General features: G+C 54.7%; 4 protein-coding genes across 26 annotated transcripts in view; 1 reads left to right on the top strand and 3 right to left on the bottom strand.

The window, feature by feature from the left end:
- UBAP2 (ubiquitin associated protein 2) overlaps nt 1-14,525 on the top strand; it is a 160,937-nt gene that overhangs the window by 71,230 nt on the left and 75,182 nt on the right. The gene's annotated exons all lie outside the window — the stretch shown is intronic.
- LOC113840164 (interferon-like) lies at nt 3,172-3,796 on the bottom strand. Its single transcript, XM_038169815.2, has one exon. The coding sequence runs from the start codon at nt 3,745-3,747 to the stop codon at nt 3,172-3,174; it is 576 nt and encodes a 191-aa protein (XP_038025743.2). The 5' UTR covers nt 3,748-3,796.
- LOC140000635 (interferon) lies at nt 8,100-8,846 on the bottom strand. Its single transcript, XM_072030822.1, has one exon. It carries the CDS (start codon nt 8,795-8,797, stop codon nt 8,222-8,224), a length of 576 nt encoding a protein of 191 aa, XP_071886923.1. The 5' UTR covers nt 8,798-8,846; the 3' UTR covers nt 8,100-8,221.
- On the bottom strand, nt 13,150-13,896 carry LOC140000627 (interferon). The gene has a single exon (XM_072030814.1). It carries the CDS (start codon nt 13,845-13,847, stop codon nt 13,272-13,274), a length of 576 nt encoding a protein of 191 aa, XP_071886915.1. The 5' UTR covers nt 13,848-13,896; the 3' UTR covers nt 13,150-13,271.

Here is a 14,525-nt window from a genome sequence, read left to right as displayed (position 1 = left end):
AGCAGTGAAACTAGAAATGTGGGAAGGCTCTCCTCAGCAAGCATGGGTGGAAGAAGTGAGGTGAGGGAGCGAATGTTTGAGCTGTAGCTTGGGTTCAGCACAGGAGAGCAAGAGGTATGGGATTTGCTGGGCTGAGGTCAGGGTGTGTGCCTGAGGCTGCTGTGACACAGAATGTGTGCTGTCCGAGCCTTTGTCTTGGCCAGTGGCTGTTGTTTGCAGGTAGTATGTTTGGGATCTCCTGCCTCACCCTTACTTGTATGGGCGTTGTTCCAAGGTTCTTGCTGGAAAGATGGTGTAGTTGGGTTTTCCCCTGCTATTCCCGTAAAGGCAGAGGATGCTGTTAAAGGAGACGCAGTGGGGATCTGGTGCTATAGGCTCTATTTTGTGAATAGAGAAAAATGAGTTAGAGAAATAAGGTAGCAGAGAAGAGCGGTTGCTGGAAATGATGCAGCAGCTCCTAAGTGATTTTTATGAAGGTTCAGGCAGGCTGACTCTGAAGTTGAAAGTTGAGTAAGAGACAGTGTCCGTGTCAGCTTGGATCTTTGGGGGTAACCCCTGCCTGTAGTTGACAAGGAATGGGGTACCTATGCTGTCATGGTGGTACGAGCACATCAGTGAGGCTGCTCCTGTTTCAGGGCAGCACTGGAATTAGTTCAAAGCAGCTGACCCCAGCTGCCAGCCTGGGCTTGGTGGGGGAGAATAAGGCTTGTGCTGGGGATCTGTGTGTGGGACTGTGAAAGCACATCTGTCTGTAACCATTCCCTGCTGTGCCTGTTAAACATGTGACTTTGATTAAAAATATATATATATATATTTCAGAAGTACTATTATTTTCCCTGTTGTCTGTTTACTTCTGTTTCGAAATAAAGTCAGGCAAATAGATGAATACTCAATCAAGTTGTAGAGTCCGAGTCAGTTCTTCACAGGGGTTGGCAGACTTGAGTGAAGGATCAGAAGTTCTGAGTGAGTGGTGCAGCAAGTACCACAGGTACATGGTGTGCAGCAGGGTGTTGTGGTTGCTGAAGATGCTGAGGTTGTAGGAGATGAGAAGAGCGAGAGTGAGCTGTGCAAGCTTATGGAGGCTGAGAGAAGCAAAAAGGTGCTGGGTGCATGGGGGTGGTAGCTGCAAGGGTGGGGGGCATAGAGAGAGTGAGAATCAGGTTTGGTGAGGATGTATGTGTAAGAAGATTTAGTTCAACCATTAAGTGAGTACTAAATCCACTTGTAAGCCCCACCATTAAATACTGAATATGTGTGATTCTTTAAGACCTCCAAGACTGGTGACTCAACCACTTTGCTGGGCAGCTTATTCCAATGATGCCCAACCCTTTCAGTCATGAAATTTCTCCTAATCTCCAGTGTAGACCTCCCCTGGTGAACCCTAAGGCCCTTCTCCCTCTTAGTGCTTTGGAGAAGAGCCCTGTTCTCTCTCTTGGCTGGTGGAGTGGTAGGTGTTTTTTGTGGTGTTTGCAGGGAGGGATGTGAAAATGGTGGGGAGAAGGTTCTGGAGACGGTTTGCCATAGATGTTTTTTTTTCTATTTCTTGTTTCCCTTTTGACTTTCTGGGGGATGTTTGTGTCATAGCTTCATCGAAATTTCTCTTTCTGCCCAAGCCTTCTTTCGGTTTCCAATCCCATAGTGTTAGGTTGTCTTCTTTGGACTACTGACGTGTTGCCTGTGGTTTCTGTTGTATGTGTTGATGTTTCTATTTGTCTTTTCCAAGCATTGTGAAGTTTGGTTCTTCGATGGAACCTAAGGGAGGTGTCCAGTGTCACCATTGCTTCGTGGTGGTAGTTTGAGAGGAGATGGCTGTGGGTGTAGGTCCTTGGTTCCTGAGTATCTCTGTATGAGGAGCTTGTGGAGACTTAAGTGTTTGGAGCTGCTGTGAGTGTGTAGGAAAGGCGTTTGCTTTGGGAAGAAGGAAAAAGGGTCATTTTGCTTCCTTCTTGTACATGGGGTTGATGTTGCCATTCGCATACCCTCAGGCACCAAGTCGTGTGGTTGTTGCTTTCTGTTCCGTGTGAGCTGTGGCGCCTGCAGAGAAGGAATAGTGCCCATAAGCTGTGTGTATGGCAAGGGTCTTGTTGTAGTGATGCTCGAGCCCTGTTCTCCTCGTTCTTTCTACCACTTGGGAAGAGGTGAAGGATGAGGCTTCCTGACATGCTAGAATTGTGGGATGGTTTGTGTTGGAAAGTATCTTAAAGCTCACTCTATCCCAACCCACTGCCATGGTCAGGGGCACCTCCCTCCAGAGAAGGTGCCCAAAACCCCATCCAGCCTGGACGAGAGCAGTCACAGGGATGGGGCATCCCCAGCTTCTTTGGGCAGCCTGTGCCATTGCATCACCACTGTTACAGTAAAGGATTTCTTTGGAACATGTAATGTTAGTTTACTCTCTTTTAGTGGAAAGCCAGTATCCGGTGTTCTTTTCCTCCACCCTCATAGAGTGTGTCCCTCCTCACCTTCCTCATAGGACGCCCCTAGTTATGGGATGGCCTCTACCAGGTCACGTAGCAGCCATGGCTGCAGGAGTGAGGCTGATGGGGGAGGTGTTTGGCAGGACCTCACACATTTTTGTCCTGTGGGATGTCAATGGTTTTTGAAGAACGGGAGGAAGGGAGCTGTTGTGCAAAACTGTTGCCCTGGGAAAGGTATCAGAAGTCAAGACAATACAAACTGTTTCTGTCTGCCCTCATGACCTTGAGTGAGTGACCTGCAGGTCCGAGCAGCACAGCAAGCAGCACGGACACAGACAAATGGTGTGCAGAAGGGTGCTGTGGCCCATCGCCAGTGCATCCAGCTGAACATCGAGTAAGGGTGGCATGGCTTTTCCTTCAGTGCAGCCAGAGCGTGGAGCAGTAGTGGAGGCTCTAGGGGAGAGGATTAGGGGCTGGCTCCAGCATGCTAGAGAAGCCTTCTAGTCGTGACCCATACCAGTTGTGGTACCAAGAGGGACGGAGAGAAGGGAATAGATGGCCCCATCTTTGTGCCCATGTGTGGGGTTCAGTGCGGTCGTTGTGTGTGGAGTTGGGCTGCCCCTGTGGGAGGTTCTGTCCTCATGAGAAAAGAGCCTCTGTAAAGTTTCTACAAAGATAAAGTTAATTTATTTTCAATAAATAATTGAAAAAAAAGATAAATAGAAGGAAGGGAAGAGTAAGTAAGGGGCTCCTCTTAGCGCAAGGTGCGGGTGAGGCGGTGGATGTGCTGGAAGCAGGCGTGAGCCTCGAGGCGGACGTGGTCCCATGCGCAGGGGCTGTAGGTGTGGTTCTGGAGGAAGTGTTGGATGCAGCCGAAGTACTTGTTGATGCTGAGGTGAAGGTTGCGGGGCCCTCGCCTGTGGAGGCGCGCGGCATCGGCTGGGAAGCAGCGCTCGAGGTGGTGGATGTGGTGCTGAAGCTGGTTGAGGAGGTCGTGGCGTGCGGTGTGGAGCCAGTGCGCGGGGGTGCTGGGGCTGCTGAGGGTGTCGAAGAGGTGTTGGAGGAGGTGGAGGGCGGTGTGTGCGGCTTGCTGCGTGTCGTTGGTGTCCAGGAGGGTGTCCGGGAAGGAGCAAGGCGCGTGTTGCTGCGGGCAGGGCTGTGTGGGGCTGGGAGCCATGTTGCGGAGGAGCTGGAGGCTGTCCCAGGCGAAGGCGCTGTCGTGGAGGCGCAGGGGGCTGCAGGAGAAGGCGTTGGCGGGAGGCGTGAGGAGGAGCAGGAGGGCCAGGGCGCTGTAGATGGCTGGTGGTGGTGGGGCTGATGGCCCAGGCATGGTGGCTCTTGGGTTGTGCTGGGCAAGAGCCTGTTGGGGCTGGGTGGTGTTGGTGCTCGGGGTGCTGGCGTGTGTCGAGCTTTATGCAGTGCGGCATCTTCCTTTCCCTTCGTCGCTTTCAGGTCATGGAGGTGCTTTCGGCTGTGGTTTTCAGTTTGGGGTGGTTGCGGTTTGAGGGGAAGTGTGTTGTTGGGGTTGCCCCGAGCACGGTGCGCGAGCTGTAGGTCCTTGGCTCGTGTTGTGATGGATATTTTTTGGCATATTTGGAGGCGGGGGAGTGAAAGTGGTTTTGAGAAGGCAATGCTGTGGGGAAAGGTGTGCCACAGATGTTGTGCTTGTTTCCTATTTCTGGTTTCCGTTTTGTTTTAAACGAGCATCTTTGCGTCATAGCTACACTGAAATTTCTCTTTCTGCCCAAGCCTTCTTTCACTTTGCAACGCCATAGTGTTAGGTTGCCTTCTTTGTACCACTAATGTTTTTCCTGTGGATTCCCTTGTATGTGTTGATGTTTCTCTGTCCTTAAGTATTGTGAAGTTTGGTTCTTCGATGGAACCTAAGGGAGTTATCTGGTGTTACCATTGCTTCGTGGTGGTAGTTTGAGAGGAGATTCTTGAGAAAGCTGCAGCTACCATGAGTCCTTCGCTCAGTCTAGTCTTCTGTGGACTGAACCAAGGTTGTTGGTGGTTTGGTGTGTAGGGAAGTGCGTTGGTGAGTTTCCCCCGAGCCTGGGACAGGTTTTGGAGGTCCTTGGCTTTTTTTTTGGTGTTTTGTTTTGTTTTTGTTTTTTTGATGAGGAGGTTGTGGTTAATCTGTCCTTAGTGTTTGTGTGGGGGATGTGAAAGTCTTGGGGAGAGGGTGCTGGCGCAGCTGTGCTGCGGATGTGCTTTTCGTAGTGTTTCCCTTTTGGCCTTGAGGGAGAGTAGTTGAGCGTTGGCCAAGAGTGCTCTTCCTTCCGAGGTGCACTTTCCCTATGTCATGGCCTAGTGTGAGGTTTGGGTTTTTTCTTCTTGGTCTTCTTTTGCCCATGTGTTCCGTTTTTCCTTTCAGCTCAGTTGTTCATTGCAGGTTTTGATGTGTTTCCAGAGTGTGGGGTGTTGTGATCTGCTTGGTGCGAGTGCCTTGCTGTAGGCAGGAATTGGTGGGGGAGAGGTGTCCCTTGTGTTCCTGTGCTTAGAGTGTCCGTCTGGATGGAGCTTCCCAAAGGCGTCTGTGCCTTGTCCTTGGTTGGATCACCCGTATCTTGGGTTTGTGTTTGTGGTTGTTTGTTTTTTTTTTTTAGGATGGGGCGGGAGTTTGTGGTAGCATGTCCTGCAAATGAAAGGACCCCGAAGCATCATGGAGTCATTGAGGTTGGGGAAGACATCGAAGATCATGTAGCTGAACCCTTAAGCTTGTGTGAAAGTCCAGCAGTATCCCTTGCCATGAAGTCCTGAATGTAGGCGTTTCTCGAAGACCTGGAGGGATGGTAGCTCATCAAGTCCATCTTGAAGTGTGTGCAGAGAGGGCACTGCATTGTCTGTGGTGCTGTGCTTGTGTTGCTGGTTGTATTGGTCTTGTTTTTTGGTGGTCTGTCTTTCCCCTTTGTTTTGCTCTTGGTTATTTGTGAAGCAGTAGAAGGGCAAGGAGCTCTTTCCTCTGTCATGGCGTGTAGGCGTTTGTTGGTCCTTGTGGGAAGAAGGCTGTGAAGAAAGCTGTGAATGTGTCAGGAGGCAAGAAGAAGCGTAGAACCATGGTATATGGTGCGTGTGAAGGGGCCCTCCAGGATGGTGTAGTCCAAGTCGTGGGTCCGTGCAGGAGGAGCCCAAAGTGTGTATTTGTGAGAGCCTTGTCCAAGCAGTCCTTGAGGTCCGTGAGCACCTCCCTGTGGAGCGTGCCCAGCTACGTTCTCTGTGCAGAAGCTTTTCCGAAGAGGCAGCGTGAGCCTTCCTTGTGGCAGCTCGGTGCCGTTCGCTGGGGTCCTGTGGCTGTCCCCAGAGAGCAGAGCTCAGGGCCTGCCCCTCTGCTCCCCTCGTGAGGGAGCCGCATGCCGGCATGAGGCCTGCTGTTGTTGGCTGAACAAAGTGAGGGACTTGATCCACTGCTCGCACGTCTTGCCCTCTGGACCTCTGCAGGTCTCCGTTTCCCTCCTTTGGAAGTTCTCCAATAGCTTTATGCCCTTGTTTTGTGGTACCCAGAAGTGCAGAGGGTGCTGGAGGTGAGGCTGCCCCAGAGCAGAGTGGGACAGTCCCTTCCCTGGCTGGGCCTGGGGCCGCCTAGGAAATGGCTGGCCCTTTTGTCTGCCAGGGCATGCTGCTGGCTCCTCTTGCACTTGGTGTTGACCCAAAGGCTGAGATGTGTTTCTGTGGGGCCGCTGTCCGGCCTGTGTTCCCCCCGTGTGTCCGTGAAGGCAGGGTTGCCCCGTCCCCGGTGCAGCCCAAGGGAGCGCTTGGTCTTGGTGCCCGTGAGGTGGTTGGTGAGTGCCCAGCCCTCTGGTTTGCCAAGAGGTGCGTGCGAGGGCTCTGTGTCCTTGCGGGAGTGCGTGCCTCCTGCAAGTGTAGTGTTGTTGGCTAAGTCACTCGTTCTGCCTTTGAGTCCTGCATCCAGGTTGTTCATGAAGGCACGTGAGAGAGCCGTCCCTGAAATGTCGGCCTAGGGCATCCCGTTAGTGACTGGCTGCCAGCCTGCTGTAAGGCCATTTAGTGTAAGCCTCTGAGGCCGCCTTGTGTGGGGGTTGCTGTCCTCTCATCCTGTGTACTCGTGGAGCAGTTTGCTGTCCATTTTGTCCGGAAGGGTACTGTGAGAGGAAGTATGGAAAGCTTTGCTGAAGTGAGTGACACAGTCACGGAATGTGAGGGGTAGAAGGGACCTTGACCGATCATCTAGTCTGTTCCCGCTGCCGGAGCAGGAAGACTGAGATCACGTCGCACAGGAGCGCATCCAGGCAGGTTGTGAATGTCTCCAGAGAAGGGGACTCCACAACTCCCGTGGTCAGCCTGTTCCAGTGCTCCGCGAGCCTCACGGTGAAGAAGTTTTGTCTCATACTGACACGGAACGTGAGGTGTAACGTGAATATTCCAGCTTGCACCCATTGCTCCTTGTCCTATCTGTAGATAGAGCCTGGCTCCATCCTCCTGACACTCGTCCTTCCCGCATTGACAAAGATGAATAAGGTCACCCCCGAGTGTGCTCCTCTCCAAGCTGAAGAGAGCGAGCTGCCTCAGCCGTTTTTGGTAAGGGAGATGCTCCACTCCCTTCATGGTCCTCGTGGCTCTGTGCTGGACTCTCTCAAGCAGTTGCGTGTCCTTAGTTGAAGTAAGGGTCTGAGAACCGCAGAGAATATTCCAGATGTGGTCTCAGCAGGGCAGAGTAGAGGGGGAGGAGAGCCTCTCTCAACCTGATAAGCACAGCCCTTGTAATACGCCCCAGGATGCCTTTGGCCTTGTTGGCCACAAGCACACAACCCCAAGCTGGCTGGTGGTCATCGTGCTGTCCAGCAGGACCCGCGGGTCCGTTTCCCCTTCGCTGCTCTCCAGCACGACAGTCCCCAAGTTGTGGTGGTGTGTGGAGCTGTGCTTGCCCAGCTGCAGGACTGTCCACCTGCCCGTGTTCTATTTCATTAAATTTCTCCCCAGCAAGGTGAAAAGATGAGGTTGGGTGGTGTGCCTTGGTGAGGGATGTGCGTAATGTTGTCCTGAGAGGAGAAGCTTGAGTGACAGAGGAGATTCCCGTCGTGCAGCCGTGTTGGCTGTGAGCAGTGAGTGTGTCGTGCCCGCGAGCGTGCCGTGCGCCTGGCCAGGCGCGAAGGCCACGTTGCTCCCTGGCCGTGTGGGTCGGGGTAGGAGAGCGGGCAGCGGGCTGTGGAGGGGCTTGTTGTCTGAGGAGCGGAGCGCTGGGTTTTGGGTGGTGTTGGTGAGGGCGTCAGTGGCGTGGCGGAGGGAGAGGTTTGCGGTGGCTGAAGCTGTGGAGGTTGTAGGAGAGGAGGAGAGCGAGAGCGAGCTGTGCCTGCTGTGCTGACGGAGGCTGGGAGAAGGAAAGGAGAGAGGTGCTGAGTGTGTGGGGGTGGTGGCTGCGAGGGCGTGGGGGGAGAGAGAGAGGGAGAGGGACTGTTGGCAGAGGTGTCCCGGGCTGGGCCGGGCCGGGAGAGGAGTGAGCGAGACGAGTGTGGTTGCTGGGGTTCTCCCGAGATGGTTGAGTGGAAGTGCCTGAGCACTTGAGGGCTAAGCAGAAGCGTAAGGCTGGAGCTGAGGGCATTGTCCAGATGCCCCCGGGCCAGAGAGAGGGCTGCCGTAGGACTGGGCAGGTTCTTAGAAAAGGTCTTTATTTGTTTTGCATAAATAGTTACTAATAAATAGATGAGAGGCATGGTTGAAATAAATAGTTAAATAAGGAGGGGGTGGGTGGTGGTGGCCACTGGGCTCCGGTCAGTTCTTGTCAGCGTCCCTGTGTGGTGGGCGAAGGGAGGCATGAGGGCAGAGGTGCGCGTGTGGGGCTCCTCTTAGCGCATGGTGCGGGTGAGGCGGTGGATGCGCTGGAAGCAGGCGTGAGCCTCGAGGCGGACGTGGTCCCATGCGCAGGGGCTGTAGGTGTGGTTCTGGAGGAAGTGTTGGATGCAGCCGAAGTACTTGTTGATGCTGAGGTGAAGGTTGCGGGGCCCTCGCCTGTGGAGGCGCGCGGCGTCGGCTGGGAAGCAGCGCTCGAGGTGGTGGATGTGGTGCTGAAGCTGGTTGAGGAGGTCGTGGCGTGCGGTGTGGAGCCAGTGCGCGGGGGTGCTGGGGCTGCTGAGGGTGTCGAAGAGGTGTTGGAGGAGGTGGAGGGCGGTGTGTGCGGCTTGCTGCGTGTCGTTGGTGTCCAGGAGGGTGTCCGGGAAGGAGCAAGGCGCGTGTTGCTGCGGGCAGGGCTGTGTGGGGCTGGGAGCCATGTTGCGGAGGAGCTGGAGGCTGTCCCAGGCGAAGGCGCTGTCGTGGAGGCGCAGGGGGCTGCAGGAGAAGGCGTTGGCGGGAGGCGTGAGGAGGAGCAGGAGGGCCAGGGCGCTGTAGATGGCTGGTGGTGGTGGGGCTGATGGCCCAGGCATGGTGGCTCTTGGGTTGTGCTGGGCAAGAGCCTGTTGGGGCTGGGTGGTGTTGGTGCTCGGGGTGCTGGCGTGTGTCGAGCTTTATGCAGTGCGGCATCTTCCTTTCCCTTCGTCGCTTTCAGGTCATGGAGGTGCTTTCGGCTGTGGTTTTCAGTTTGGGGTGGTTGCGGTTTGAGGGGAAGTGTGTTGTTGGGGTTGCCCCGAGCACGGTGCGCGAGCTGTAGGTCCTTGGCTCGTGTTGTGATGGATATTTTTTGGCATATTTGGAGGCGGGGGAGTGAAAGTGGTTTTGAGAAGGCAATGCTGTGGGGAAAGGCGTGCCACAGATGTTGTGCTTGTTTCCTATTTCTGGTTTCCGTTTTGTTTTAAACGAGCATCTTTGCGTCATAGCTACACTGAAATTTCTCTTTCTGCCCAAGCCTTCTTTCACTTTGCAGCGCCATAGTGTTAGGTTGCCTTCTTTGTACCACTAATGTTTTTCCTGTGGATTCCCTTGTATGTGTTGATGTTTCTCTGTCCTTAAGTATTGTGAAGTTTGGTTCTTCGATGGAACCTAAGGGAGTTATCTGGTGTTACCATTGCTTCGTGGTGGTAGTTTGAGAGGAGATTCTTGAGAAAGCTGCAGCTACCATGAGTCCTTCGCTCAGTCTAGTCTTCTGTGGACTGAACCAAGGTTGTTGGTGGTTTGGTGTGTAGGGAAGTGCGTTGGTGAGTTTCCCCCGAGCCTGGGACAGGTTTTGGAGGTCCTTGGCTTTTTTTTTGGTGTTTTGTTTTGTTTTTGTTTTTTTGATGAGGAGGTTGTGGTTAATCTGTCCTTAGTGTTTGTGTGGGGGATGTGAAAGTCTTGGGGAGAGGGTGCTGGCGCAGCTGTGCTGCGGATGTGCTTTTCGTAGTGTTTCCCTTTTGGCCTTGAGGGAGAGTAGTTGAGCGTTGGCCAAGAGTGCTCTTCCTTCCGAGGTGCACTTTCCCTATGTCATGGCCTAGTGTGAGGTTTGGGTTTTTTCTTCTTGGTCTTCTTTTGCCCGTGTGTTCCGTTTTTCCTTTCAGCTCAGTTGTTCATTGCAGGTTTTGATGTGTTTCCAGAGTGTGGGGTGTTGTGATCTGCTTGGTGTGAGTGCCTTGCTGTAGGCAGGAATTGTTGGGGGAGAGGTGTCCCTTGTGTTCCTGTGCTTAGAGTGTCCGTCTGGATGGAGCTTCCCAAAGGCGTCTGTGCCTTGTCCTTGGTTGGATCACCCGTATCTTGGGTTTGTGTTTGTGGTTGTTTGTTTTTTTTTTTTAGGATGGGGCGGGAGTTTGTGGTAGCATGTCCTGCAAATGAAAGGACCCCGAAGCATCATGGAGTCATTGAGGTTGGGGAAGACATCGAAGATCATGTAGCTGAACCCTTAAGCTTGTGTGAAAGTCCAGCAGTATCCCTTGCCATGAAGTCCTGAATGTAGGCGTTTCTCGAAGACCTGGAGGGATGGTAGCTCATCAAGTCCATCTTGAAGTGTGTGCAGAGAGGGCACTGCATTGTCTGTGGTGCTGTGCTTGTGTTGCTGGTTGTATTGGTCTTGTTTTTTGGTGGTCTGTCTTTCCCCTTTGTTTTGCTCTTGGTTATTTGTGAAGCAGTAGAAGGGCAAGGAGCTCTTTCCTCTGTCATGGCGTGTAGGCGTTTGTTGGTCCTTGTGGGAAGAAGGCTGTGAAGAAAGCTGTGAATGTGTCAGGAGGCAAGAAGAAGCGTAGAACCATGGTATATGGTGCGTGTGAAGGGGCCCTCCAGGATGGTGTAGTCCAAGTCGTGGGTCCGTGCAGGAGGAGCCCAAAGTGTGTATTTGTGAGAGCCTTGTCCAAGCAGTCCTTGAGGTCCGTGAGCACCTCCCTGTGGAGCGTGCCCAGCTACGTTCTCTGTGCAGAAGCTTTTCCGAAGAGGCAGCGTGAGCCTTCCTTGTGGCAGCTCGGTGCCGTTCGCTGGGGTCCTGTGGCTGTCCCCAGAGAGCAGAGCTCAGGGCCTGCCCCTCTGCTCCCCTCGTGAGGGAGCCGCATGCCGGCATGAGGCCTGCTGTTGTTGGCTGAACAAAGTGAGGGACTTGATCCACTGCTCGCACGTCTTGCCCTCTGGACCTCTGCAGGTCTCCGTTTCCCTCCTTTGGAAGTTCTCCAATAGCTTTATGCCTTTGTTTTGTGGTACCCAGAAGTGCAGAGGGTGCTGGAGGTGAGGCTGCCCCAGAGCAGAGTGGGACAGTCCCTTCCCTGGCTGGGCCTGGGGCCGCCTAGGAAATGGCTGGCCCTTTTGTCTGCCAGGGCATGCTGCTGGCTCCTCTTGCACTTGGTGTTGACCCAAAGGCTGAGATGTGTTTCTGTGGGGCCGCTGTCCGGCCTGTGTTCTCCCCGTGTGTCCGTGAAGGCAGGGTTGCCCCGTCCCCGGTGCAGCCCAAGGCAGCGCTTGGTCTTGGTGCCCGTGAGGTGGTTGGTGAGTGCCCAGCCCTCTGGTTTGCCAAGAGGTGCGTGCGAGGGCTCTGTGTCCTTGCGGGAGTGCGTGCCTCCTGCAAGTGTAGTGTTGTTGGCTAAGTCACTCGTTCTGCCTTTGAGTCCTGCATCCAGGTTGTTCATGAAGGCACGTGAGAGAGCCGTCCCTGAAATGTCGGCCTAGGGCATCCCGTTAGTGACTGGCTGCCAGCCTGCTGTAAGGCCGTTTAGTGTAAGCCTCTGAGGCCGCCTTGTGTGGGGGTTGCTGTCCTCTCATCCTGTGTACTCGTGGAGCAGTTTGCTGTCCATTTTGTCCGGAAGGGTACTGTGAGAGGAAGTATGGAAAGCTTTGCTGAAGTGAGTGACACAGTCACGGAATGTGAGGGGTAGAAGGGACCTTGACCGATCATCTAGTCTGTTCCCGCTGCCGGAGCAGGAAGACTGAGATCACGTCGCACAGGAGCGCATCCAGGCAGGTTGTGAATGTCTCCAGAGAAGGGGACTCCACAACTCCCGTGGTCAGCCTGTTCCAGTGCTCCGCGAGCCTCACGGTGAAGAAGTTTTGTCTCATACTGACACGGAACGTGAGGTGTAACGTGAATATTCCAGCTTGCACCCATTGCTCCTTGTCCTATCTGTAGATAGAGCCTGGCTCCATCCTCCTGACACTCGTCCTTCCCGCATTGACAAAGATGAATAAGGTCACCCCCGAGTGTGCTCCTCTCCAAGCTGAAGAGAGCGAGCTGCCTCAGCCGTTTTTGGTAAGGGAGATGCTCCACTCCCTTCATGGTCCTCGTGGCTCTGTGCTGGACTCTCTCAAGCAGTTGCGTGTCCTTAGTTGAAGTAAGGGTCTGAGAACCGCAGAGAATATTCCAGATGTGGTCTCAGCAGGGCAGAGTAGAGGGGGAGGAGAGCCTCTCTCAACCTGATAAGCACAGCCCTTGTAATACGCCCCAGGATGCCTTTGGCCTTGTTGGCCACAAGCACACAACCCCAAGCTGGCTGGTGGTCATCGTGCTGTCCAGCAGGACCCGCGGGTCCGTTTCCCCTTCGCTGCTCTCCAGCACGACAGTCCCCAAGTTGTGGTGGTGTGTGGAGCTGTGCTTGCCCAGCTGCAGGACTGTCCACCTGCCCGTGTTCTATTTCATTAAATTTCTCCCCAGCAAGGTGAAAAGATGAGGTTGGGTGGTGTGCCTTGGTGAGGGATGTGCGTAATGTTGTCCTGAGAGGAGAAGCTTGAGTGACAGAGGAGATTCCCGTCGTGCAGCCGTGTTGGCTGTGAGCAGTGAGTGTGTCGTGCCCGCGAGCGTGCCGTGCGCCTGGCCAGGCGCGAAGGCCACGTTGCTCCCTGGCCGTGTGGGTCGGGGTAGGAGAGCGGGCAGCGGGCTGTGGAGGGGCTTGTTGTCTGAGGAGCGGAGCGCTGGGTTTTGGGTGGTGTTGGTGAGGGCGTCAGTGGCGTGGCGGAGGGAGAGGTTTGCGGTGGCTGAAGCTGTGGAGGTTGTAGGAGAGGAGGAGAGCGAGAGCGAGCTGTGCCTGCTGTGCTGACGGAGGCTGGGAGAAGGAAAGGAGAGAGGTGCTGAGTGTGTGGGGGTGGTGGCTGCGAGGGCGTGGGGGGAGAGAGAGAGGGAGAGGGACTGTTGGCAGAGGTGTCCCGGGCTGGGCCGGGCCGGGAGAGGAGTGAGCGAGACGAGTGTGGTTGCTGGGGTTCTCCCGAGATGGTTGAGTGGAAGTGCCTGAGCACTTGAGGGCTAAGCAGAAGCGTAAGGCTGGAGCTGAGGGCATTGTCCAGATGCCCCCGGGCCAGAGAGAGGGCTGCCGTAGGACTGGGCAGGTTCTTAGAAAAGGTCTTTATTTGTTTTGCATAAATAGTTACTAATAAATAGATGAGAGGCATGGTTGAAATAAATAGTTAAATAAGGAGGGGGTGGGTGGTGGTGGCCACTGGGCTCCGGTCAGTTCTTGTCAGCGTCCCTGTGTGGTGGGCGAAGGGAGGCATGAGGGCAGAGGTGCGCGTGTGGGGCTCCTCTTAGCGCATGGTGCGGGTGAGGCGGTGGATGCGCTGGAAGCAGGCGTGAGCCTCGAGGCGGACGTGGTCCCATGCGCAGGGGCTGTAGGTGTGGTTCTGGAGGAAGTGTTGGATGCAGCCGAAGTACTTGTTGATGCTGAGGTGAAGGTTGCGGGGCCCTCGCCTGTGGAGGCGCGCGGCGTCGGCTGGGAAGCAGCGCTCGAGGTGGTGGATGTGGTGCTGAAGCTGGTTGAGGAGGTCGTGGCGTGCGGTGTGGAGCCAGTGCGCGGGGGTGCTGGGGCTGCTGAGGGTGTCGAAGAGGTGTTGGAGGAGGTGGAGGGCGGTGTGTGCGGCTTGCTGCGTGTCGTTGGTGTCCAGGAGGGTGTCCGGGAAGGAGCAAGGCGCGTGTTGCTGCGGGCAGGGCTGTGTGGGGCTGGGAGCCATGTTGCGGAGGAGCTGGAGGCTGTCCCAGGCGAAGGCGCTGTCGTGGAGGCGCAGGGGGCTGCAGGAGAAGGCGTTGGCGGGAGGCGTGAGGAGGAGCAGGAGGGCCAGGGCGCTGTAGATGGCTGGTGGTGGTGGGGCTGATGGCCCAGGCATGGTGGCTCTTGGGTTGTGCTGGGCAAGAGCCTGTTGGGGCTGGGTGGTGTTGGTGCTCGGGGTGCTGGCGTGTGTCGAGCTTTATGCAGTGCGGCATCTTCCTTTCCCTTCGTCGCTTTCAGGTCATGGAGGTGCTTTCGGCTGTGGTTTTCAGTTTGGGGTGGTTGCGGTTTGAGGGGAAGTGTGTTGTTGGGGTTGCCCCGAGCACGGTGCGCGAGCTGTAGGTCCTTGGCTCGTGTTGTGATGGATATTTTTTGGCATATTTGGAGGCGGGGGAGTGAAAGTGGTTTTGAGAAGGCAATGCTGTGGGGAAAGGTGTGCCACAGATGTTGTGCTTGTTTCCTATTTCTGGTTTCCGTTTTGTTTTAAACGAGCATCTTTGCGTCATAGCTACACTGAAATTTCTCTTTCTGCCCAAGCCTTCTTTCACTTTGCAACGCCATAGTGTTAGGTTGCCTTCTTTGTACCACTAATGTTTTTCCTGTGGATTCCCTTGTATGTGTTGATGTTTCTCTGTCCTTAAGTATTGTGAAGTTTGGTTCTTCGATGGAACCTAAGGGAGTTATCTGGTGTTACCATTGCTTCGTGGTGGTAGTTTGAGAGGAGATTCTTGAGAAAGCTGCAGCTACCATGAGTCCTTCGCTCAGTCTAGTCTTCTGTGGACTGAACCAAGGTTGT

Source organism: Anas platyrhynchos, chromosome Z (genome assembly GCF_047663525.1).
Source record: "Anas platyrhynchos isolate ZD024472 breed Pekin duck chromosome Z, IASCAAS_PekinDuck_T2T, whole genome shotgun sequence".
NCBI lineage: Eukaryota > Metazoa > Chordata > Aves > Anseriformes > Anatidae > Anas > Anas platyrhynchos.
Note: the sequence above shows the minus strand (reverse complement) of the source record. Positions and strands in the feature narration are given on the sequence as shown.